The sequence below is a fragment of the Bos mutus genome, chromosome 14 (assembly GCF_027580195.1).
Source record: "Bos mutus isolate GX-2022 chromosome 14, NWIPB_WYAK_1.1, whole genome shotgun sequence".
Lineage (NCBI taxonomy): Eukaryota > Metazoa > Chordata > Mammalia > Artiodactyla > Bovidae > Bos > Bos mutus.
Genome location: NC_091630.1, coordinates 60,973,892 through 61,000,326, shown reverse-complemented (window position 1 = coordinate 61,000,326; position 26,435 = coordinate 60,973,892). Strand labels below are relative to the sequence as shown.

The window sequence follows — 26,435 nt, the reverse complement described above, 5'->3', positions numbered from 1 at the left end:
TCCCATCTCTTTAAGAATGTTCCACAGTTTGTTGTGATCCACACAGTCAAAGGCTTTGGCACAGTCAATAAAGCAGAAGTAGATGTTTTTTTTGGAACTCTCTTGCTTTTTCTATGATCCAGTGGATGTTGGCAATTTGATCTCTGGTTCCTCTGCCCTTTCTAAATCCAGTTTGAACATCTGGAAGTTCACGGTTCATGTACTGTTGAAGCCTGGCTTTAAGAATTTTAAGCATTACTTTGTTAGCATGTGAGATGAGTGCAATTGTGTGATAGTTTGAATGTTCTTTGGCATTGCCTTTCTTTGAGATTGGAATGAAAACTGACCTTTTCCAGTCCTGTAGCCACTCCTGAGTTTTCCAAATTTGCTGGCATAGTGAGTGCGGCACTTTCACAGCATCATCTTTTAGGATTTTGAAATAGTTCGACTGGAATTCCATCACCTCCACTAGACTTGTTTGTAGTGGTGATTCCTAAGGCCCACTTGACTTCACATTCCAGGATGTCTGTGGCTCAGATCATGGACTCCTTATTGCAAAATTCAGACTTGAAGAAAGTAGGGAAAACCACTAGACCATTCAGATATGACCTAAGTCAAATTCCTTATGATTATACACTGGAAGTGACAAATAGATTCTAGGGATTAGATCTGATAGACAGAGTACCTGAAGAACTATGGATGGAGGTTTGTGACAGGCACCGTGATCAAGACCATCCCCATGAAAAGGAAATGCAAAAAGTCCAAATAAGCTACCTGAGGGGAAATGCTTCAGAAAAAAATGCCAGAAAAACTTAAAGATTATAATAAGTTGGTGGTGGTTTAGTTGGTTAGTCGTATCTGACTCTTTGTGACCCCATGGACTATTGCCCACCAGCCTCCTCTGTCCATGGAATTCTGCAGGCAAAAATACTGGAGTGGTTTGCCATTTTCTTCTCCAGAGGATCTTCCTGACCCAGGGACTGCAGGCAGATTCTTTACCAACTGAGCTACCAGGAAGCCCCTATAATAAGCTAGTGATAGATGAACAATCTCCATTTGATTCATACGTGCATTTCGCACTGGCTCAAGTCGAGTTTTATTAATATGCTTTTACTTTAGATGTTGTAAATGATGAACTTACTTCTCATTTCCTAACAACAATAAAAGTAATAAAATATTAGTACTCAATGTGCCAAGCACTATTTACATGGTTATTGTTCAGTCATGCCTGACTCTTTTATGACCTCAGGGACTGTAGCCCGCCAGTCTATGGAATTTCCCAGGCAAGAATAGTGGAGTGGCTTGCCATTTCCTACTCCAGGAGCACTGTTTTACTTATACAATCAATTAAATTAGGAATAAGAGAGCCTTTACTATTTTCTTTTCACTGAGGCCTCTGTTCTGACCGTCCATCCAGGGACCGTCCCCAGCCAAGGGACCCCTTCTGGTCCTGTGCCCTGACTCGTCAGAACTCAGTCAACCCTGGCGGGGCCCTGAGTAACTGGTTCTGCGGCTGCCCGTGCCCTCGCTGGATTCTGGTGCATCTTTTGTTTTTATGGGCCATCCACGTGCTGATCTAAATGCAGTGACGGTTTGTAGAGATCATGCGTCTTTTGGATGAAAGAGGATAAAGAACCTGATTTAATAGTCTCTCCTGTTTGTTTGCTTTGTCTGTCTGGAGCTCAAATCAATTAAGGATTCATACACTTTGGGGAGCTGACTGTGGCTCAGATCATGAACTCCTTATTGCCAAATTCAGACTTAAATTGAAGAAAGTAGGGAAAACCACTAGACCATTCAGGTATGACCTAAATCAAATCCCTTATGATTATACAGTGGAAGTGAGAAATAGATTTAAGGGACTAGATCTGATAGATAGAGTGCCTGATGAACTATGGAACGAGGTTCGTGACATTGTACAGGAGACAGGGATCAAGACCATCCCCATGGAAAAGAAATGCAAAAAAGCAAAATGGCTGTCTGGGGAGGCCTTACAAATAGCTGTAAAAGAAGAGAAGCGAAAAGCAAAGGAGAAAAGGAAAGATATAAGCATCTGAATGCAGAGTTCCAAAGAATAGCAAGAAGAGATAAGAAAGCATTCTTCAGTGATCAGTGCAAAGAAATAGAGGAAAACAACAGAATGGGAAAGACTAGAGACCTCTTCAAAAAAATTAGAGATACCAAGGGAACATTTCATGCAAAGATGGGCTCGATAAAGGACAGAAATGGTATGGACCTAACAGAAGCAGAAGATATTAAGAAGAGGTGGCAAGAATACACAGAAGAACTGTACAAAAAAGATCTTCACGACCCAGATAATCACGATGGTGTGATCACTGACCTAGAGCCAGACATCCTGGAATGTGAAGTCAAGTGGGTCTTAGAAAGCATCACTACAAACAAAGCTAGTGAAGGTGATGGAATTCCAGTTGAGCTATTTCAAATCCTGAAAGATGATGCTGTGAAAGTGCTACACTCAATATGCCAGCAAATTTGGAAAACTCAGCAGTGGCCACAGGACTGGAAAAGGCCAGTTTTCATTCCAATCCCAAAGAAAGGCAATGCCAAAGAATGTTCAAACTACCACACTATTGCACTTATCTCACACGCTAGTAAAGTAGTGTTCAAAATTCTCCAAGCCAGGCTTCAGCAATATGTGAACCATGAACTTCCTGATGTTCAAGCTGGTTTTAGAAAAGGCAGAGGAACCAGAGATCAAATTGCCAACATCTGCTGGATCATCGAAAAAGCAAGAGAGTTCCAGAAAAACATCTATTTCTGCTTTATTGACTATGCCAAAGCCTTTGACTGTGTGGATCACAATAAACTGTGGAACATTCTTAAAGAGATGGGAATACCAGACCACCTGATCTGCCTCTTGAGAAATCTGTATGCAGGTCAGGAAGCAACAGTTAGAACTGGACATGGAATAACAGACTGGTTCCAAATAGGAAAAGGAGTACGTCAAGGCTGTATATTGTCACCCTGCTTATTTAACTTCTATGCAGAGTACATCATGAGAAACACTGGACTGGAAGAAACATAAGCTGGAATCAAGATTGGCGGGAGAAATATCAATAACCTCAGATATGCAGATGACACCACCCTTATGGCAGAAAGTGAAGAGGAACTAAAAAGCCTCTTGATGAAAGTGAAAGAGAAGAGTGAAAAAGTTGGCTTAAAGCTCAATATTCAGAAAACGAAGATCATGGCATCTGGTCCCATCACTTCATGGGAAATAGATGGGGAAACAGTGGAAACAGTGTCAGACTTTATTTTTCTGGGCTCCAAAATCACTGCAGATGGTGACTGCAGCCATGAAATTACAAGACGCTTACTCCTTGGAAGGAAAGTTATGACCAACCTAGATAACATATTAAAAAGCAGAGACATTACTTTGCCAACAAAGGTCTGTCTAGTCAAGGCTATGGTTTTTCCAGTCATCATGTATGGATGTGAGAGTTGGACTGTGAAGAAGGCTGAGCACCAAAGAATTGATGCTTTTGAACTATGGTGTTGGAGAAGACTCTTGAGAGTCCCTTGGACTGCAAGGAGATCCAACCAGTCCATTCTGAAGGAGATCAGCCCTGGGATTTCTTTGGAAGGAATGATGCTAAAGCTGAAACTCCAGTACTTTGGCCACCTCATGTGAAGCGTTGACTCATTGGAAAAGACTCTGATTATGGGAGGGATTGGGGGCAGGAGGAGAAGGGGACGACAGAGGATGAGATGGCTGGATGGCATCAGTGACTCGATGGACGTGAGTCTGAGTGAATTCTGGGAGTTGGTGATGGACAGGGAGGCCTGGCGTGCTGCGATTCATGGGGTCGCAAAGAGTCGGACACAACTGAGCGACTGAACTGAACTGAACTGGACACTTTGGGGAAGAGAATTGCTCTTTGGTTTGAGCAGTGAGTTTCTTAATCCTGTGTTTACCTCTGACCCATGTCTGAAATTCTGCACCAAAGCTAGAAGCTTTTTCATAGGTTTCTACGTCTGTGACTCAGAAAAGCCTTTATCTCTCACTGGTGAGTATGTAATATTTCCCTTTCTTCTGATGATATTACTAAATTAGATTATAAATCCCTTAAAGGAACTATGCTCTGATTGCACCCATATAAGTCAAATATTTGTAAAAATTCCAGAAATGAAGGAAATGTAACTTTTGGTACTCTCAATGTTCTCTAAAACTGTATTCTTATAGCCTGGCAGGAGCCTCTCTCCTTGGAATTCTCTAGGCAAGAATACTGGAGTGGGTAGCCATTTCCTTCTCCAGAGGATCTTCCCAATCCAGGGATCAAACCTGAATCTCCTGCATTGCAGGCAGATTCTTTACCATCTGAGCTACTAGGGACTCCATATTCTTACAGAAATCAACCCAAACAACACTTAACCTATTTAATAAGCTGAATGAAATCATAACTTTCATTGTCCAGTGCATTTTATCCTTGACACCAATGATCTACTTTCTGGAACTGGAGTAGTTTTCATGTTCTGGAATTTTGTATAAATGAAATTTGTCCTTTTTTTTTTTTTCCGGTCTGGCTTCTTTCAGTCACCATTATCGTTTCAAGTATCAGCACCTCACTCCCTTTTATGGCTGAGGAGTGTTCTATTACATGAATAGGCCACAATTTGTTCATCCACTCACCTGTTGCTGGATATTTGGGTTGTTTCTGGTTTGGAACACTCATGCACAAACATTTTCATGGGCATATGCTTTCACTTCTCCTGGGTCAATAGCTAGCAGTGAGAAGGCTGGTTCTGAGCAGATTTCAGTGTTTAGCTCTAATGCTCTTCTGTTAGAATGTCTTGAAATTGAACCCTTCTTTTTATGTGGCCAAGGGAGTGATTTTAAGCAGAAATTTTTCACAAGAGAGATTTTCCAAAGCTCACAGGATGACCTAAACAATACTTTTGACAAGAACAATGAATTTGAAAAATCTGTGTGGCTTCTACAGGTTTTATTCAAAAAGAGAGAATCTAGGTTGCCTGAAATATCTGTAAGTTTCAAATAATATTTCCAATAGCATAAAATTATCCCAATGAGATGCTGTTAACCAGAAATTATACTAGTGATGGTCATAAACACAAAGGAATAGATCAGAAGCTTCATTGATACAGGAAAGTAATATTTTGAGGGTGATTGTGGGGAATGTAAGATACAGAGTTGAAAGAAGATGAAAGAGATTAAAAAATTATTTCAGAACTGTCATTTAAACACATTTCTTAAAAAATTTTTTTGGGGATGTGGACCATTTTAAAAGTCTTTATTGAATTTGTTACAGTATTGCTTCTGTCTTATGTTTTGGTTTTTTGGCCACAGGGCATATGGGATCTTAATTCCCTGACCAGGGATCAAACCTGTATCTCCTACATCCAAGGTGAAGTCTTCACCACTGTACCGTGAGGGAAGTCCCTAAGCACATTTCTTTATAGACAGTATCTGTGCTTCCAATCAGCTCCTTCCTATGGGCCTATAATCATGTTCAAGACTTTTCCCTGAGAAAAAACCAGGACACTTTGCCCCTGCCCTCCCCTATGATCCATCCCCCTTCATCTTGCAGAGCCAGTTCTTTGTCAAGTTCCCACTGGACTGCAGGTGGCCTTCGGGAGAGGATGGGTTTCCATTCCATGTTCCTGCTCAGTCATATCCGACTCTTTGCAACCCCATGGACTATAGTCTGCCAGGCTCCTCTGTCCATAGGATTTCCCAGGCAAAAATATTAGAGTGGATTGCCATTTCCTCCTCCAAGGGAACTTCCTCATCCGGGGATCGAACCCTCAGCTCCTGCATTATAGGTGGATTCTTTGCCCAGGGAGCCATGGAGAAGCCCTGGGTTTCCATTATCAGCAATATCAGCAATTATCACCAACTGCTCCCCTCAATACTGTTCATCACATGCTTCCTGCTTAGCCGTCTGCTGCCCTGATTCTGGGGTCCTGCCTTCTGCCCAGTGATTCTCCTGCATCCTCACCTTTCGGGTGGACTTCTCCCTTCTCATAAACCTCAGGGTCCTCACTGCTCTGTCCTCTCTACACATGCTTGCTCTGACGCCGAGGTGAAGATGTCAACTTCTCGAGTGAACAACAGACTCAGGAGCCCCTGAAAGAGGGTGAATTAGGAAAAAGCAGCCCGCCCCCTCCTCCCTGCGGAGGCACAGCTGAGCCCAGGGCACGAGGGTCCTGGAATCTGTGCCCTCAGGCATCACCCCCAGACACCCGTTTTCCTGCTCCGGGTGTCTCTTTGCTTCTAGCTGGTTCTCACTGTTTCAGGAAATGCAGTTTAAAATGTTCCTCTGCACTGCAGGTCTCCTCCTTTAACTCACGGCCCCATCATTCTGCTCTGATGAAGGAGACTGGCGTCTGTAATTACAAACAAGATTCACCTCCAACTGGCATGTTTTCTGAGAACAGCAGGAAGCACACAAGTACTGATAGTAATGTTTTCTGGATAAAATTACAGGGTTTTTTTTTTTTTCCATTCAGAGTAGCTTATCAGAATAGCTTTAACTAATATGATTCCCCACTCATCTCTTCAATGATATCATTTTAATAAAAATGTATGTGTATATATATGGTAGGAAAATTATTGGAGAAATACTGGGAGAAGGTGAGAAGGAAGTTGCTACCAGGAAATGGTCACTGATGATGTGTTCATTTAAAGATTAATATTTCACAAAATCTCTCTTCAATATTTCTTTGTATTTCTTAATTTTCAGTGCAATTTTGTCTGTGTTGACTTGCTAATGTATTTGTGTGTCAATGAAGAATAATTTGCAAGAAAAAATACAGCCCAATATTAAATAATAACAAACAGCATTGCTGTTGTTTCCACTAGAGGTCAGACAAAATAAACGTGCCGCAGACTTTGTTCCTGTGTCCTTCATGAAATATAATAAAGCTGGGCTATTTCCAGTGCATATTAAACACATGCTTTGTATTTCTCCTAGCTTTTCCATGGAGCCAGAAGAGAATGCATCTATTACTCTAGATTATGTAGTCGAAATCGTATCCGTTTATTACTCTGACTTTTTAAATGAAATGAATAGTTTATGAATTAGTAACGAAATTGTAAGCATTTACAACATTATATTCCTTACCCGACTGTTGCTAGCTCAACTCATAAAGATATATGAAGTTTCATGTATATTTTAAAAAGACATACAATGTGAATCAGTGAAAGGATTTTGCCCAAGATTCTTTTATAGTAACTAGCCTTAGTAATGAGCATATTTTATACATTATACTATCTTCTTTATAAGATATGTTAGAAATGGACTTACAAACACAGAGAACAGACTTGTGGTTGCCTAAGGGAAGGGGAGGAGAGGGCAAGGTGGATTGGGAGAGTGGGGTTAGCAGATGCAAACTCGTATATTTAGGATGGATAAACAACAAGGTCCAACTGTATAACACAGGGCACTACAGTCATTATCTTGTGATAAACCATAATGGAAAAGAATATGTACAAGAATGTATGTATATGTATAACTGATTCACTTTGCTATACAGCAGAAACTAACACAACATTGTAAATCAACTATATGGCAATAAAATTAAAATACAGATATATTAAACACTGAAGCTCAGTAAAATCTCTACTGAGCACCAAGAGAATCTCCCTCTCCACTCCCCATCGCCCAGCCACCTCCTACCCTTGAGTCTTTACTGTGAAGATGGAATGGACAGGCCTGGGGGCAGGAGGACCTGGCTTTGATTTGCATCAAAGCTGTGACCTCAGGTAAGCTCAGCAAATTCTCTGAGTCATGGCCTGTGTTCACAGTTGGATGGAGCCGTAAGGACCAGGGCCAGCAGCTGCAAGGGCTTGGTGGGGGGCGGGTGGTGACTGAATTGTGGAGGCAGGAATTCTTACAGTGACAGGTCCTCAGAAGAGCACAGACCCTCTTAGATCCTAATGGGTTTGGAGAAGGTGCTGGAAAGCCTGTAGATTATGGGGCAGAGACTTGAATTAAATCACAGTTTCCTTTAATATCCAAACAACACAGAAGCTAGAACTTGAGGATGTTTATAATACTTGTAAATAATGCTGCCTCGAACTATTTTACCTTGTGAAAGACAGTTAAGTAAAACACAGCTTACAGGTGAAATACCATTAGCTGCTCATACCTCACTTCCGAGAGTTGTCCACGTGTTGTGGCTGCGCCCTGTGGACCCCACTACCTCTGCATCCCAAGTCTTGCTCGCCCTGCTCTCGTCTACTCTCGTTTATGTACCTGTTCCAGGTGATGCCCCTGTATCACCTCTGCGCTAGTCAATCAATATAGGCCCCCCATCCTGGGCTCCATCCTGCACTTCATGTGTCTCTTCCTTGTCTCCTGCTGGCTCCTGTGTACAGGTATCCATCTCCCATCTCCTCTCTGTGATTCTGTTCATCCTTCAAGTCCCAGCTCAACTATTACTGCTTGGAAGTGAAGGGCTGGGGGTGCACTCTGGCCAAAGCACCCTCCCCAGCTTCTGGGAAATGTGTGCCCCCCACTGAAGGGAGCCCCCTGGGCCTGGCCACACCCTCCATGGGCTGCGGGGTCTCAGGACTCCTTGGAGGTTGGTGATAGGTCCCAAAGGCCCATCCCCTTGGCTTCAGCATGGACCAGCTCTGCAGTGCTAAGCCATCTCACCAGTGGAAGGGCAGTGTCCCAAATACTGGAACTCCAGGGATGTCCCTACTACCAGTATATTTAGAAAAAGCCTTCAAATATTTTAAGGACTATTAAAAGACTTCCCTGGTGGCTCACATGGTGAAGAATCTTCCTGCAATGCAGGAGACCTAGGTTCAATCCCTGGATCAGGAACATGCCCTTGGAGGAGGGTATGGCAACTCACTCCAGTATTCTTGCTTGGAGAATCCCATGGACCCAGGAGCCTGCCAGGTTACAAACTGTGGGGTCACAAAGAGCTGGACACAACTGAGGGACTGATACACACACACAAAGGACATTATCAAAATGAGAAAATTTTCCAAGTCTACAAAATAGAGGCTGCAGGTGAATTGATTATAAATCGACTAAGCAGAGCTTTTGACCAAATTCAATCAGAGAATAAATTGGACTATCTTCAAATAGAATATTGTGTAGGTTTGACGGGAAGAGTATCATGAGTGCAGAAGAGATGGAAGAAAAACAAATTAAAACAAGTTGTTGAAAGTTGTCATGGTCCGTGAGATCCATGTAAACCCCTCTCCATTTCAGTGAGGCCCACCATCGCCCCCCCCGATGCCACCCCCACCGTAGGTCCTGTAAACCAGCCCTTCTCCTAAAGAGTAACAAGTCAGGTGCTGCATGGATCAAGTACAGAAACAGCCTCAGAATCCTGTGGGGACATTCAGGAAGAAGATGCGCGTGATGATAGGAAATGGTTTTGGAACCGAGCGCATCGTGGGAAATGTGTGTAATTCAGCCACAGGAACAGGCTAAAAAAGGCTATTGAAAAGTTGATTCACTCATTGTGTGGGGCCAGATCCAAGTGTAATTGCAGTGGAGAAATTAGCATTCCATTATTGCAGAGCGGTTCTGAAAAACTGTGTCTTGGCCAATTTGTTTCTCAAATCTGTGTAACATTATCGAACGTGAGTCAGGCGGTAATATTTTTCAGGCTCTGCCTACTTAGTGCCAAAACCCCTAGATGCAAAGTTAAAAAAAAATTATTCATACAGATGCAGATGTTTTTAGCTCTATACCAAATATTTCACCTACAGTTTTCACTTTTATGAATAATAATTTTACAGGTTTTGGGTGAAAAAAAAAACCCCACTGATTTGCCTGTTAAGTAGGATTTTTCAGGGTGGAGAGGGGAGGGTGACTGTCCTGCCACTGGGCTGTCTGTGGGCATTTCAGGATTGGAGTCTTTTAGGAATTGGACTTCTTAGCCCCTTCAGATTTAGTCATATCCATAAATACATATAAACTTGGGACATATGCAGTCCTTTTAAAGAGTGTCTAATAATTTCAAATGTCCATTTTTCAGGAAGAAAAAAGACTTATCAGATTATAAAAATCAATAAATTCAAAGTATTTTCAAAATAATGATTTTTAAAATTGTGGTCAGAGGAATGCTATTATTTGAAGAATTCTTGCACCCAATTCTGCCCTGGATAAATGAGTCACAGGTGATGTTTCTACATCAAGTGGGCTCCGAGGTAGAAAATGAGAGCTATCTACCTCAACATCCATTCTCTTCTTTTCACTGAGTGACAAAACTCAAATTCCAACTCTTGGCTACATACGTGTGCATGCTCAGTCACTTCCGACTCTTTGTGACCCCATGGACTATAGCTTCTGTCCATGGGATTCTCCAGGCAAGAATACTGGAGTGGGTAGCCATTCCTTTTTCCAGGGGATCTTCCTGACCCAGGGATCAAACCTGCCTCTCCTGGTGTTTTCTTTACTGCTGAGCCACCAGGGAAGTTCCTTGGCTACATATGTTATTATACAAAATGAAAAACTTCCTCTAGCATTAGTTAAGTCCATGTGACTAATTCTGGTCAATGAAAGTAAAGTACAAGTGTTATACGTGGTATGTAGGATGGACAGTTAAGGGCATATGCTAAGATTTGTGGCTCGATTTTTGCTCTTTTGTCATTCTTGTCATTCTTCTGTTAGTCTAGAACGCAGGTGAGATGGCTGGGGTGCTAGTAGCCATCCTGGCTCCTGTGATGACCCCGAGGATGCAACCTAATGATAGGATGATAGCTCAGAAAGGTTGATGAAACTAGAGCCGCATTGAATTGTCTGCCATCCACCTTCTTGAAAAAAGAGAGAAAGCAGGACAGAAAAGCCCTTTCTATCCTTTGTACTGGGATTCCCAGGTGGCTCAGTGGTAAAGAACCCACCTGCCAATGCAGGAGACACAGCAGACGGGGGTTCAATCCGCGGCTCAGAAAGATCGCCAGAGGAGGAAATGGCAACCCACTCCAGTACTCTTGCCTGGAGACTCCCTTGGACAGAGGAGCCTGGTGGGCTACAGTCCATGGGGTTGCAAAGAGACAGACGTGACTGAGCACACATGCACCGTCACTTGTACTAGAGTTTTACTGTTATGTTCAGATGATCCAAATCTAACACAGTGACTCTCTACATGGCATCTGGTCCCATCACTTCATGGGAAATAGATGGGGAAACAGTGGAAACAGTGTTAGACTTTATTTTTGGGGGCTCCAAAATCACTGCAGATGGTGATTGCAGCCACGAAATTAAAAGACGCTTACTCCTTGGAAGGAAAGTTATGACCAACCTAGATAGCATATTCAAAAGCAGAGACATTACTTTGCCAACAAAGGTCTGTCTAGTCAAGGCTATGGTTTTTCCAGTGGTCATGTATGGATGTGAGAGTTGGACCATGAAGAAAGCTGAGCACCGAAGAATTGATGCTTTTGAACTGTGGTGTTGGAGAAGACTCTTGAGAGTCCCTTGGACTGCAAGGAGATCCAACCAGTCCATTCTGAAGGAGATCAGTCCTGGGTGTCCATTAGAAGGACTGATGCTAAAGCTGAAACTCCAATACTTCAGCCACCTCATGTGCAGAGTTGACTCATTGGAAAAGACCCTGATGCTGGGAGGGATTGGGGGCAGGAGGAGAAGGGGACGACAGAGAATGAGATGGTTGGATGGCATCACCGACTCGATGGATATGAGTTTGGGTGAACTCCGGGAGTTGGTAATGGACAGGGAGGCCTGGTGCGCTGCTATTCATGGGGTCACAGAGTCGGACATGACTGAGCAACTGAACTGAACTGAACTGAAAATAATTATAAGTCATTAAGATAACAGTGATTTTTTTGTGGCTCTGGAAAAAAGCTCTAGATATTCGGATTGAACATGGGCCTAGAAATAAAGGTGAGATTTTTCATTTCTTACTAGTTTCCGTGCTTCAAAGGTATCACAGTGACAAACACCTGACACTCCGACATGGAGGCTTCAGCATTAACTTGGATGGTATCTGGGAAGCTGGGAGTGAGTACCTAATCCATTCCTTGGGTGTGCAAGTCTCTGGAAACCCTTTGGAATGTATTTGATCTTCATTCTACTCTCTGAAATGTTTCCTTGAACTTGGTCTCCTCCCAGTTTCCTGCACGGTCGCCTTTGCTCAGAGCCTCACCATCTGCTCAGCTTTGCAAGAGCCCTGGCATCTGCCCACGCCCGTCCCCACCATGTACTTCACCCCCCATCCAGATCTGAGATTTTTCTCAATCATGGATCAGATTCAGCGTAATGAGGTGGGAGAACCACGGTGTTCAGAGTCAGACAGACCTGAGTGTAAATTCTAACCGTTCTACTTGCCAGCTGGGTGATCGTGGACAAGGTGTTTAACTTTGGGGAGCCTTTGGTAAAATAAAAACACAGTGGCCTGCCTCATGGAGGGACATGTCCTGAAGTCACACAGGTCCAGCATTTGGTGGCTCTGGTTTTCATTAGGCGCCCCTCCCACAGGTTCTGCCCCAGCCCTCTGCTCATCAGTTTCACTGTACTCAGGGCTCTCGTGTACCAAGGGCGAGGAAGCGGTGTGCTTTCTGATCCGCCCATTTCACGGTGTTCGGGTTGAAGCCATTGTCACCGGTGTCCTCCTGCTGTGTTCTGAGAATGTGCCGTATCCCCACACCCAGGAACTCTCGCTGACTCTGGCCACCTGGTCCCCACACCTTCCCTGAAGCAGATTCTAGCAGCTCCAGCGCCTGAGGGCTCCTTTAGTCCACAAGGAAGTCTAAATTTACCCTAGAGAGCAGACCCCACCCTCCACTTTTGTCATAAGAATCACCAGGGCCTTCCTACTGCAGTGTCTTTGTGCATATGGCTTTACTAATCCAGGCACTGCCATCCAGAAGATGAAGCTGCAAATAACTACCTTGTTGGTTTCAGGAACTTCCCCCAAATCCACTTATATGGACATTGGATTGGTCAACTTCAGGTTCCGTTTACTCTCCAACACTCCCTCCACAGCTCTCCCCTCCTAACTGGGGGCCACTGTAAGCAATTACACCCCACACCTTACCCAATCAGGCCCTTGCTCAGAAAGAGTTACCTAAGCCAAGAAGAGCCACCTTCACCTTCCCTTCAGGATCAGAGGTCCTCCTGCAGTGGAAACAATGAACTCAGATTTGAAATGCAAATCAAACCACCAAGAGTTATCATCTCACACTAGTCATAATGGCCATCATCAAAAAATCTGCAAACAGTAAATGCTGTAGAGGGTGTAGAGAAAAGGGAACCCTCCTGCACTGTTGGTGGGGATGTAAACTGATACAGCTGTTTTGGAGAACAGTGTGGAGATTTCTTTTAAAAACTAGCAATAGAATCGTTAGGGGAAGCACACTGATTGAAACCGCCCACCCTGGCCAGGCACCATAGTAACCATTTGCATGAGTTGTTTTATGACAGGAGATCCGGATAAGGAATCAGGAATAAGCCACCACCAACCGGAAGAGTTCGGGAAAGGTCGAAAGGAAACACCGCGTGTCAGTCCACTTCCCAGAATCCCTCTTGCTAGCATCCATCTTGGCTGAGCGATGCCTGCACCACCAGGAAAGACTCTGAATGAGAATGATTGTCCAAAGACCACCCAGAAACTAATCCCATCACCATAAAACCCGAGACTGCGAGCCAGCGGCAGAGCAGTTCTCCTGGGTTCCCTTACCCTGCTGCTCTCCACCCGGGTGCCCTTTCCCAATAAAATCTCTTGCTTTGTCAGCACATGTGTCTCCTCGGACAATTCATTTCCGAGTGTTAGACAAGAGCCCAGTTTCGGGCCCTGGAAGAGGTCTGCCTTGCTGCAACAGAACTACCATATGGCCCAGCAACCCCACTCTTGGGCATATACCCTGAGATAACAATAATTGAAAAAAAACACATGTACCTCAATGTTCATTGCAGCACTATTTACAATGGCCAGGACAAGGAAGCAACCTAGATGTCCATTGACTAAAAATGGATAAAGAAGATATGGTACATATATACAATGGAATATTACTCAGCTAGAAAAATGAATGACTTTAAGTCAGTTCTAGTGAAGTGGATGAACCTAGAGCCTGTTATACAGAGTTCTGTTAAGTCAGAAAGAGAAAAACAAATATCTATAATAATGCAGATATATGGAATCTAGATAATGGTACTGATGAGCCTATTTGTAGGGAAGGAAAAGAGACACAGATACGCTGAACAGACTTGAGGACATAGAGGGGCATGAAGAGGGAGGGGCAAAGTCAGAGAGTAGCGCTAAAACATATACATTACTGTGTGTAGAGTAGCTAATGGGGAGTTGCTGTCTAACACAGGGAACTCAATGCTGTACTCTGTGACAACCTAGAGGGATGGGATGGGAGGGAGGTTCCAGAGGGAGGGGATGTATGTATTATGCCTGATTCACATTGATGTATGGCATTAACCAACACAACTGTATAAAGCAATTATCCTCCAATTAAAGATAAAAATTTTTTAAATAAATTCAAATTCCTCCCCCACAAATTGTCACTTTGCTTAAGGAAAAGAAGTCCACTGGATATTTTTTTGGTTCTCTAATTTCAGACTGGTTCCCTAAACTTCCAGTTCAGCCTTGTAGGCAGATATGTACCCAAAAAATTATTTCAAGGTCTATAGTGATCTTTTAAAACAGAATTTGGTTGTGTAGATTGGTAATTGTTAAGGGAAAAAAAAGCTAAAATGAGTAAATTTTCAGGTTGTATGAACACATTCAATACATTTATAGATTTAATGGTGTGATTAGCTGCTTTGCTTTCTTGCCTGAACACATAAAATTTATAATAGGTCTCAGATGTTTTCATAATTTGGCAATTTCTCCCTCAAAAAAACAGAAAAGGGAGGAAAAAAGCACTGCGACTTCTCAGCTGCAGAAACACACTCATGGTTTTTCTGCTTGAACAGTCTTCTGGCTCCTCACAGAGGAAATGGTCTGATGATGACTTCCAGGAGATATGCAATGAGAGCGACACGCAGACTTCACATTTTCTAGAAGTTACATTAAAAAAATAAGTGTAACAAAATGAAACCTAATTTTAAAACTGTATTTTATTCAAGCTGTTATGTGCAGCATGTGTCACCCCATGGCACTAGCCAGGACTTGAGCCGGCTGCTCCCGCACAGGGAACAGGAGGGGGATAAGAAGGTCAGGTGGGTGAGGGAAGTATGGATAAGCATAGTCTCCAGGCTGGGAAGGGGCCCATGGACAGCGGGTCTCAGCTGAGCTCCCGTGACTCAGCCCCTGGGTGACTCCTCTTTAGAGTGTGCAATGATTGCAATCATTCATAGCTCTCAGAATTGTAGTCAGAGTTAAATCACGTATGCAAAGCCCCTGGGAAACCCCTGGTGAATGTTCAGCACTGAATAAATATTAAAACAGACACGTGTGTGTGCACACATGCTGTAGTGGGCTACAGTCCATGGTGTTGCACAGAGTCAGACACAACTGAATCGACTTAGCATGCACACATGTTGTCCATAAGGAATTTGCATTCACTCTTCATTAATTTTTTCATTAAAATATTTATTTTCATTTATTTATGTTGCTTCACAGGGCCTTTGTGGGTTTGGAAGAGATGCTCCCAGTGAATCAGAGGAGACAGAGGGCATCTTCAAGCGTGAATGGTCATTCTGGGGTGTCAGTTGTTCTGAGAAGGAGTGTTTCCACCGAGAGCATGGCAAGTCCTTCCCGATGTGATATGTGTATAGTTGAGAAGCTGCTGACAAATACTGAAGATGCTAAAAAGACTTTCTTCCTGGACAAGGATTTCCTGGAGTCAGGGAGACACTGGTGGTCTAGGTGTATCAGAGCACGGCATGGCCAGCACTGAGTGTGCAAGCTTCTTCCTCTCTGGTCCGAAGTATTATTTGTTTTTTTATTTATTTTCTTGGTTGCCCTGGGTCTTTGTTGTTGCTTGTAGCTTTCTTTGGTTGAGGTGAGCAAGGGCTACTCTCTAGCTGTGGTGCGTGGGCTTCTCATTGTAGGGGCTTCCCATTGTGGAGCATGGGCTTTAGGGTGCATGGGCCCCATAGATGTGGCAAATGGGTGGAGTTGCCCCTGTCATGTGGAATCTTCCCAGATGAGGCATTGAACATGTGTCCCTTGAATTGGCAAGTGGATTCCCAATCACAGAACCAGCAGGGAAGTCCCCTCAGGCCTTATTTCTGAAATTCAAGGACGCTAGTCTTGGTGAGAAATGTTCACAGCGATTTCCAATGGATAGATGTTTGATCCTTCACAAGCTCTGTTAATGTCTGTCCCCAAAGTGCCATTCTTCCTTCCAAACATCTAAACTATTTCCTCGTACACTCAGTCCCAGATTTCATGCCAGACAGAATAAGGTAATCGGTCACAGAAGGAAAATAGCTGCATTTATATATGATAATACATATTTGAGCGGAAAACTGTGAAACAGCAGATGTTTCTTAGAGCAGGGAAATGTCTTCTCTTTATGTTTCTACATATTTAATCACTGATAAAGGTCGGCACAAAGTGTCCTTTACTCATTGGAGGCCAATGTGAAGCTGTCACTCCTACACAAGGCAGCTTTGAACCCAACTCAATAATTATGTTGTTCTGCCTTAAAAACAACAGCAAATATAAGTCATTTATATTTTCCTTATTTGGGGGCAATTTGAAGAAAGTAGGGAAAACCACTAGACCATTCAGGTATGCCCTAAATCAAATCCCTTATGATTATACAGTGGAAGTGAGAAATAGATTTAAGGGACTAGATCTGATAGATAGAGTGCCTGAGGAACTATGGAATGAGGTTCGTGACATTGTACAGGAGACAGGGATCAAGACCATCCCCATGGAAAAGAAATGCAAAAAAGCAAAATGGCTGTCTGGGGAGGCCTTACAAATAGCTGTGAAAAGAAAAGAAGCGAAAAGCAAAGGAGAAAAGGAAAGATATAAACATCTGAATGCAGAGTTCCAAAGAATAGCAAGAAGAGATAAGAAAGCCTTCTTCAGTGATCAATGCAAAGAAATAGAGGAAAACAACAGAATGGGAAAGACTAGGGATCTCCTCAAGAAAATCAGAGATACCAAAGGAACATTTCATGCAAAGATGGGCTCGGTAAAGGACAGAAATGGTATGAACCTAACAGAAGCAGAAGATATTAAGAAGAGGTGGCAAGAATACACAGAAGAACTGTACAAAAAAGATCTTCACGACCCAGATAATCATGATGGTGTGATCACTGACCTAGAGCCAGACATCCTGGAATGTGAAGTCAAGTGGGCCTTAGAAAGCATCACTACGAACAAAGCTAGTGGAGGTGATGGAATTCCAGTTGAGCTATTTCAAATCCTGAAAGATGATGCTGTGAAAGTGCTACACTCAATATGCCAGCAAATTTGGAAAACTCAGCAGTGGCCACAGGATTGGAAAAGGGCAGTTTTCATTCCAATCCCAAAGAAAGGCAATGCCAAAAATGCTCAAACTATCGCACAATTGCACTCATCTCACACGCTAGTAAAGTAATGCTCAAAATTCTCCAAGCCAGGCTTCAGCAATATGTGAACCATGAACTTCCTGATGTTCAAGAAAAGGCAGAGGAACCAGAGATCAAATTGCCAACATCCGCTGGATCATGGAAAAAGCAAGACTGTTCCAGAAAAACATCTATTTCTGCTTTATTGACTATGCCAAAGCCTTTGACTGTGTGGATCACAATAAACTGTGGAAAATTCTTAAAGAGATGGGAATACCAGACCACCTGATCTGCCTCTTGAGAAATTTGTATGCAGGTCAGGAAGCAACAGTTAGAACTGGACATGGAACAACAGACTGGTTCCAAATAGGAAAAGGAGTTCGTCAAGGCTGTATATTGTCACCCTGTTTATTTAACTTATATGCAGAGTACATCATGAGAAATGCTGGACTGGAAGAAACACAAGCTGGAATCAAGATTGGCGGGAGAAATATCAATAACCTCAGATATGCAGATGACACCACCCTTATGGCAGAAAGTGAAGAGGAACTCAAAAGCCTCTTGATGAAAGTGAAAGTGGAGAGTGAAAAAGTTGGCTTAAAGCTCAACATTCAGAAAACGATGATCATGGCATCCAGTCCCATCACTTCATGGGAAATAGATGGGAAAACAGTGGAAACAGTGTCAAACTTTATTTTTCTGGGCTCAAAAATCACTACAGATGGTGACTGCAGCCATGAAATTACAAGACACTTACTCCTTGGAAGGAAAGTTATGACCAACCTAGATAGCATATTCAAAAGCAGAGACATTACTTTGCCAACAAAGGTTCGTCTAATCAAGGCTATGGTTTTTCCAGTGGTCATGTATGGATGTGAGAGTTGGACTGTGAAGAAGGCTGAGTGCCAAAGAATTGATGCTTTTGAACTGTGGTGTTGGAGAAGACTCTTGAGAGTCCCTTGGACTGCAAGGAGATCCAACCAGTCCATTCTGAAGGAGATCAGCCCTGGGATTTCTTTGGAAGGAATGATGCTAAAGCTGAAGCTCCAGTACTTTGGCCACCTCATGCGAAGAGTTGACACATTGGAAAAGACCCTGATGCTGGGAGGGATTGGGGGCAAGAGGACGACAGAGGATGAGATGGCTGGATGGCATCACTGACTCGATGGACTTGAGTCTGAGTGAACTCCGGGAGTTGGTGATGGACAGGGAGGCCTGGCGTGCTGCAATTCATGGGGTCACAAAGAGTCGGACACGACTGAGCAACTGATCTGATCTGATCTGATAATCCATATGGAGAAGGAAATGACAACCCACTCCAGTATTCTTGCCTGGAAAATCCCATGGACGGAGGAACTTGGTAGGCTACAGTCCATGGGGTCACAAAGAGTCGGAGACGACTGAGCGACTTTACTGACTTACTTAAAATCCATATGAAGATTTTCAATCCCAATTTGTCAAGTTAATGATTAGGGTGTCAGATTTGCATGATGGGTCTGTACAAGGAAAACACATCACAGGGGTGTGGCTGAAATGCAAAAATGATGCTTCTTTGAACAACTTTTTCCAGATTGGTGGTGACACTGACCCCTTCTCCCCTCAGGCTGTTGGGATGTCGGCTGGGAAGTCGGGGGTTGGCCTACAGGAGGGACAGGGGCATCTCTGGGGGTCAGAACTGGGTTGAATTCTGACCCTGGACTTCTCTCTGGCATGTGAGGCAAATTATTGACTCTCCAAGTCCTGCAATGCTGACGGAAACCTTTCCATGCGTTGTGTCTAAGAAGGTATGAGGACGAACTCAGGACCTCAGGACACCAGGAGAGGCTGTTGTCCCATCAGGATTTAGGGATAGTCCACATATCTGGGCTTCCCAGGTGGTTCTAGTGGTAAAGAATCCCCCTGCCAATGCAGGAGACATAAGAGATACCAGTTCGATCCTGGGTTGGGGCGATCCCATGGAGAAGGAAATGGCACCCACTGCAGTGTTCTTGCCTGGAGAATCGCATGGATAGAGGAGCCTGGCTTGCTGCAGTCCACAGGACTGCAAAGAGTTGGATATGACTGAAGCAACTTAGCACACATGTGTCTGGGCCCAACAAATTTTTTTTTTAAACATTCAACTTTGGAAAAGCACATGGCAGTATTTATTAGAGCTGACCCTAAAATCCTATTCTTAGTTTTAGACCTGAAAGAAATGAGTGAATACCAACAGATGTCATAATCTTGACTAATTCTTGTTTTCTTTTTTCCAGTTGAGACAACAGCCAACATGTGAGTAGATAGAGCCCCATGGCCGAGATATTAAAAACAGTGGAAAGTGGTCCAATCTGACTGTACCTTTTCCTGGTTTTCTGATCTTGGACAACTTACCCACTTTCCTGAGCAACAGTTTCCTCATCAGTGTCTTTGGGCCTTGGGATGTTTACTCCATAAATGCGCTTGAGGATTTCAGGACATGACTATATGGGCATCAGTGATGGGATCTGACAGTGTCACCAGTGATTAACCAATTAAATCTGCTTGTGTTGTAATCAGCTGCTCAATCATGACAGGAAATAGCAAGGTACTGCTCCCAGACCACAATAAAATGGATGTGATGGGTGGAAAGAGACGTAGAAAACACAGTTTTAAGATTAGTAGAATATTTATGTATCATGACATCAGTTTTAAAACATTTTCTAGGGAGCCAAATCAAAGACTCATTTACCCTCTTCTTTTTGCTCAGAATTTAGTTACAGAGGAAGAATTTACTTCTCTGCCTAAAGGCTCCAGGACTTTTCACAGGCTGGTGACAAGGTTTTCACCTGAAAACAACCACAGCAAAACTCATCATCAGTTTTTATTTCCTACCAAATATCAGAGGTACAGCACTGAACACAATTGTGTTGCCTTCAGGTAAGAAATTGTAGGACTTCCCTGGTGGCTCAGACGGTAAAGAATCTGCCTGCAGTGCAGGAGACCTGGGTTCAATTCATGGGCTGGGAAGATTCCCTGGAGAAGGAAATGGCAACCCACTCCAGTATTCTTGCCTGGAGAATCCCATGGACAGAGGAGCCTGGTGTAATTGTTTGAATGGATGGAACAAATTGTCTTTAATGGAGATTTGATCCTTCTTTGGTTTTAGATCTTTCTTTGGTATTCTGGAGTCTGTGTGTGGAAATTATAATTCTTTAGCACAGATGTTTATAAAATGGCCCCCTCTCCCACTTACCTGGGCTTCTTGCTTCTTATGGCCTCACTTCTCACTAATTTTTGGATGTTTAAATACCTGTTTGGTGGATGACCATCTCATTGTCATCTTCTGTAGATGCTTCTCCACACTGCCTGCAATGTCCTTCTTCCAACTGCCAGCTCGTCTGTAACCAGCACTTCTTTCCAGGGAATCGGAGTCAGGGTGGTACCCTGCTCACTGCGTCCACAGGAGGCTGTGTCCCTGTCACCCACTGCCTTGTCCCCCGCGAGGCTGAACTCCCTGGGAGCGGGCCTGGCACACACATCTTCTGATAAAACACCCGTCATCTGAACGTCTCTGATTCGCCATCCTGTCCTGTTTCTCCTCTTCTGCCACATCGACTGGGATGTGTATGCGGCTTGTGGATGTAAAACTCCACAGAGGGCAAGGTGCCTGTGCTCTGCAAGGGGTGGGCTAAGAACCATGGAGCAGATTTGTGGCTTGTGATCCTGTTATAGGATGGACCACATGTGCGTCGTAGATACATCAGCTGGTGATTTCAAGCGAGCTACAGGGACTTCCCTGATGGTCCAGTGGGTAAAGAATCAGCTTCTCAATGCAGGGGACACGTGTTCAATGCCTGGACCGGAAAGATCCCACATGCCTCGGAACTAAGCCTAACCACCACAACTACTGATCCAGCACACCTGGAGTCTGGAGCTGCAACTAGCGAGTCCAGAGGCCGCAACAACAGAACCCGAGTGATGCAGTGAAGTCCCCCATTTGCTCCGACTAAGACCTGATGCAGCCAAATAAATAAATAAGAAAATTTAAAAAAATGTATATAAAAATACCAAGCTAAATATATATTTAACTGCTGTGTGCCAACCCCTATGATGCAAAGGTCATTTAGGTATCAGTCTTTTCTCTGGGGACCCAGACTCCCCTTCAGTCAACTTTGCTTTAACACAAGGATGACATGGTTTTTTGTTTTTTTTAAACTATATTGAGTATAAATGGCAACCAACCTAGAGATGTGTAAAAGTGAGCAAGAAACTGTAAAATTAAATTAAGCTGCTTGGAATAAGATAGGAAAAACACATAAGACAAAGAGGTGCTGTGAAGAATTAACTATTTTCCTTTAATCTGAGTTCAGCTGGCTTGTAGGAATACACAGAGATACTCCTCAAAGCATGAGGAGGCTGGGGCCTCTCTCTTACTGCTCACCAGACGTGGGTGAATTTCCAGCAAAGGTTTCCTGACATTGGAGGCAGCCGCCCTTCTGTATGTGCATTTACTGGAACTCAGGCGGGGATAGTGTGGCAGTTGGCAAAAAGTCTTCTCCACTTGGGGTGAGAAAACAATCCAAGCAGACTGGCTGGTGGACCGCAAAGAATCAGAGCGACTCAGAGGTTCAGGGGCACCCTCCCCTTCCCCCGCACTGAGCTCCTGGGGTGGGGGGGACAGTGTTTATTATGGGCTGGCCACAAGCATCTCGATATAGCAGCTCGAGAAAGACCACAGTGAAACTCTTTTCCATTTTTATTTCCTACCATACACCAAATGTACAGCACTGAACACAATCGGTTGCTTTGATGTAAGAAATATTAATTGTTTGAAGAAACGGTATACAAACTACTTCAAATTAAAAAAATGCATACATCATTGCCTTTTTTGTTTGTTTGTTTACAAAAGACCCAATTTACAGTATCGATCATTAACATCATGGAAAGAAACAAAAATTCAGCGCACGTTACAAAACAGACCAAGTACAAAGGAGGCAAATAAAAACAAACATCCTTCACAAAACCATCCTGTTCAAACTACGCGAACACAAATCAACGAACCTGAATCGCAGTAAATTAAGGTAATAAATACATAGGTTGGTAAGAGATTTCTTTTAAATTAAATAAAATATATAACAAACTCATTAAAATATTTAGCAAATTAAACCTTTGTCTTTGTAATAAGTGAACTCATTTGTATGCATCTATCGAGGACTGTATAGCAAAATGTTTGTAAATACATAACTTTAATAGAAAATTTCGTTTGGTGTCCTGTTTATAATAGACAGCACACGCGTTAGCTCTTTTTTCTTAAAGTTGATTTTTAAATACCCACCGCTCCTACCTAAGAACAGACATCTCATTTTCACTAGACTAAGAGTCAAGGATTTCAATGAACGCCAAACCAAAGATAAGCCCCACTTAATAGAGAGCAATGACTAGTGTCACGGTGGGGGGAGTTACCGCGCATGGCGCTTCTGCTGGTGCAGCAGCAGGGACAAGGGCGGAAAACAGCAAGCCCGCGAGCACCATGGCCTCCAGTCCACATACACATCCATGTTGCTAAGAAAAATAAACACTTTGTTACAGCACAGAAATCAAGCCCATTTACACGGAGGCACGTCGCACACCCGGGGTGTGTGCACAGCAAAAAGGCAGTTTAGCTGGTTGTCTATACCTTTCTCTTAAAAAAAATAAATATAAAAAAACTTTTGAAACAATGCTTAACTACTTTACAATCCCTGAAATAGACATTGCCTTTCCTATAGCAACTACTAACCTCTGATCCATCCAGAAACGCGAGATCGAGGGCTCAATCTCGTGTCGGTGAGCGTGTCTGTGTGCCTGTGGGTGTGAGTGTGTGTACTTTGCAGCACTCCTCTGTCTGCAGAAAGACTTCTGTCAAATCGAAAGCTGTCTGTTTGCCTCAGGGGGCTGAGACAATGTTGCCAGTGTTTAGAGCAATGACTCAGATCCGGGTATCATTGGTGCTTGTGTGACTGTATTTTCCATTCCTTTCCAGTCAACCCAGTAAGATAAATGCTATTTCAGGGGATATGGTATCTACACAGTTTTCCATTTGGGTGCGTTTACATTTGCTAAGTACAAATCTACAATGGTGTCCCTTGCGTATTGTACCGACAAGTGGCAGGAAAGCCTGGCCAGTTACATCGAGTCTTATTTCTCGTCTGGGGTAAGAGCCGCCAACTATCTGGTATAATCTGAAAAACAAATAGACAAACCTGCATCGCTAAAAAGCTTGTTTCTTGAAATAACTTCAAATAAATAATTCATATGAACTGAAACCGGACAGCCAAGTCAAATACTTTGCTGATTGCTCTATTTAATTATTGCTAACAAATTTGAAACAGGCTGGTTTTCAGTCAACTGTGCTTCTGTAGGGCACACATCCTGTGAGTGAGCGCCTTTTATCTGTGTCCCTCCACGCATTTTACCCAAGCCCGTTCAAAAACACAAAGCTCGTGAAAGGGGTTGGGGGTGGGGGGTAGAGTGTGCAATAACAATTAAACTGGTCCACAGTGCAGTCCTTAGACAAGGATTTTCCTTCATATTTTTTTGTCTTCTCCTTTAAACCCAGCCAGATATGTGATTTGAGAATAGCATTTCTAATATTTAAATTCTATTGGAAAATAAATTAATAAACACACTTGTAAAAATATGGCAGACTTCAAAATGCAGTTAAAAGATAAAAAACTCTTTGATTAGAAATAAATAAAATATAAAAATGTCACATTTATTTTACATATACTGTACAAAAAAAAACCCAAAAGAGTGCAATGAAGGAATAAAAGGAAAACATATGAAAATAAATAAGATCTAATATTTGACTGCATTGCTTTTTCATCCAAAGAGTCTATCATAGTTTTTCTTTCCTTTTCACGTCAGCTGGGGGGAGGGGGGAAATTAGTGCAATGTTGCAATTGTAAATGCAGTATGGCCACTGCCTGCCCGGGTGGCCTGGAGCCCCTCCAGGTGCGTCTGTGAGGCTGGCAGGGCTCCCCAGGGCTGGGGCACTGCGGTCTACACGTGGATGCCCTTGACCGCCTGCTTGATGCTCTCCAGCAGAGCTTTGCATTCCGGCGAGTAGTCCCGCTCCAGGTTGCTGTACATGTCTGTGAGCGTGTTGACATACGCCTCGAAATTCTGCTCGCTGATGGGCCCCTGAAGGAGGACAGAATACGGGGCTCCAGTCACGGGACCTGGGCTGCCGGGAAAGGGGAAGCAGGTCTACGGGGTGTGGTATTCTGACCCTGGAGCCTGGGGAGGGGTGAGGGGACCTGTGAGGCGGTCGGAGTTCAGGGGGAGTCAGGGGTGAGTGTGTGGTGCGCTGGTCTGCTCACTCTTCACTCAGCTAGCGGGCTGAGTGTGACCACTTATCTGTGTCTATGTGCCAAGTCCCTTCAGTTGTGTCCCACTCTTTGAGACCCCATGGACTGTAGCCCACCAGGCTCCTTTGTCCATGGGATTCTCCAGGCAAGAATAGTGGAATGGACTGCCATTCCCTACTCCAGGGGATCTTCCCAACCCAGGGGTTGAACCCACGTCTTTTACATCTCCTGCATTGGCAGGTGGGTTCTTTGCCACTAGTGCCATCTGGGAAGGCCGACCGACTGTCTATACTTTGGGAAAACTTGGAGCCACATAGGGTGGAGGTCTGGCTACCGGGTCAGGCCCCTCCCAGCTGCACCCCTTCTGCACCCCTTCTCCCGAGGAGGGGTCTCAGCCTCAGCTCCTGTGTGCATGAGCTCAGCACAGAGACCTCGTCTGTGGAAGGGGGTGCAGGCCAGGCAGGGGAGAGGAGGCCCTGCTCGTGCCAGAAGCTTCCCCAGACCACCCTGAGCTGGGACGGAAGGGATGTGGGGGTGGGGTGGCAGCTGTCTGGTGGGAATTGTCCTCTTTCATCCTCTAACCCCTTTGTCCACATTCCCCTTCTGAGAGTCAGAGGCAGGCTCTTTTCCCCCTTTCTCTGTCCTTCCAGGTGATGATGGGATCCACAGTCAGGTTTGTTCACCTCCTGCTCTCTGTGTGCTGGGGCACCTCCTCTCCCTGACCTGATGGCTCAAACTGAACAGCCCCTGGACATGTGGAAACTGCACACGAGTGGAAGGACTGAGTGACCAGCCCGAGCCACCCCTCTGCTCTAGCCCTGGGAGGGAGCCTGGGGGCATGGGGAGAGAGCCGTGGCCTCAGACTGACCATCTGTGGGAGCTGGATGTCTGCAAGGCTGGAGATGAGGGCCTGGCTGAGCCCCGCCAGCTCCTTCAGCAGGCTCTCATTGTTCTGTTCTATCAGCTTGTTCTCCTCCTCGATGGTCTTTAAGTTGCTCTCCATGGACGTGATCTGAAAGGGAGAGAACTTGGGAACGTGGAAGCAGATTTCGGAAGGACAGGGCACCAAGTGGGTCTTGTCCCATCCTTATCCCCTTCCCTCTTTATTTCTTTTTACCTGTGTCTGGAGTTTCATCATATCGGCTTCAATTTTAAGGTTGGACTCGTTGAGTTCCTTTATTTCTTCATCCAAATGCCTAATTTCTTCATCATTCTCTATACCTGTAAAAAGTCAGATTGTTTTAGTTCAAAATGAAAAAAGAAGACTGACAAATGTGAGTCCATCTATGTTTAATGTGTGGTTTGCTAAGTGAAAGCTGGACCGTAAAGAAGGCAGAGTGCCAAAGAATTGATGTTTTTGAACTGTGGTGCTAGAGGACTCTTGAGAGTCCCTTGGACTGCAAGGAGATCAAACCGGTCAATCTTAAAGGAAGTCAACCCTGAATACTCATTGGAAGGACTGATGTTGAAGCTGAAGCTTCAATACTTGGGCCACCTGATGCGAAGAGCCAACTCATTGGAAAAGACCCTGATGCTGGGAAAGATTGAAGGCAAAAGGAGAGGGCAACAGAGGATGAGATGGTTGGATGGCATCACCAATACAATGGACATGAACTTGGGCAAACTCCAGAGATGGTGGGGGACAGGGAAGCCTGGTGTGCTGCAGTCCATGGGGTTGCGAAGAGTCAGACATAACTTGGCGAATGAAAGTGAGACTTTAACT

General features: G+C 44.0%; 1 protein-coding gene across 1 annotated transcript in view; it reads right to left on the bottom strand.

The window, feature by feature from the left end:
• Positions 1-22,153: 22,153 nt before the first annotated feature.
• ST18 (ST18 C2H2C-type zinc finger transcription factor) overlaps positions 22,154-26,435 on the bottom strand; it is a 59,582-nt gene continuing 55,300 nt past the window's right edge. The window contains exons 16-18 of the mRNA XM_070382840.1: positions 25,830-25,933; positions 25,581-25,724; positions 22,154-24,545 (exon numbers count right to left, since the gene is read on the bottom strand). Coding sequence (XP_070238941.1) covers positions 24,405-24,545; positions 25,581-25,724; positions 25,830-25,933 — 389 coding nt within the window. The 3' untranslated portion in view covers positions 22,154-24,404. The remainder of the gene's footprint in view (positions 24,546-25,580; positions 25,725-25,829; positions 25,934-26,435) is intronic.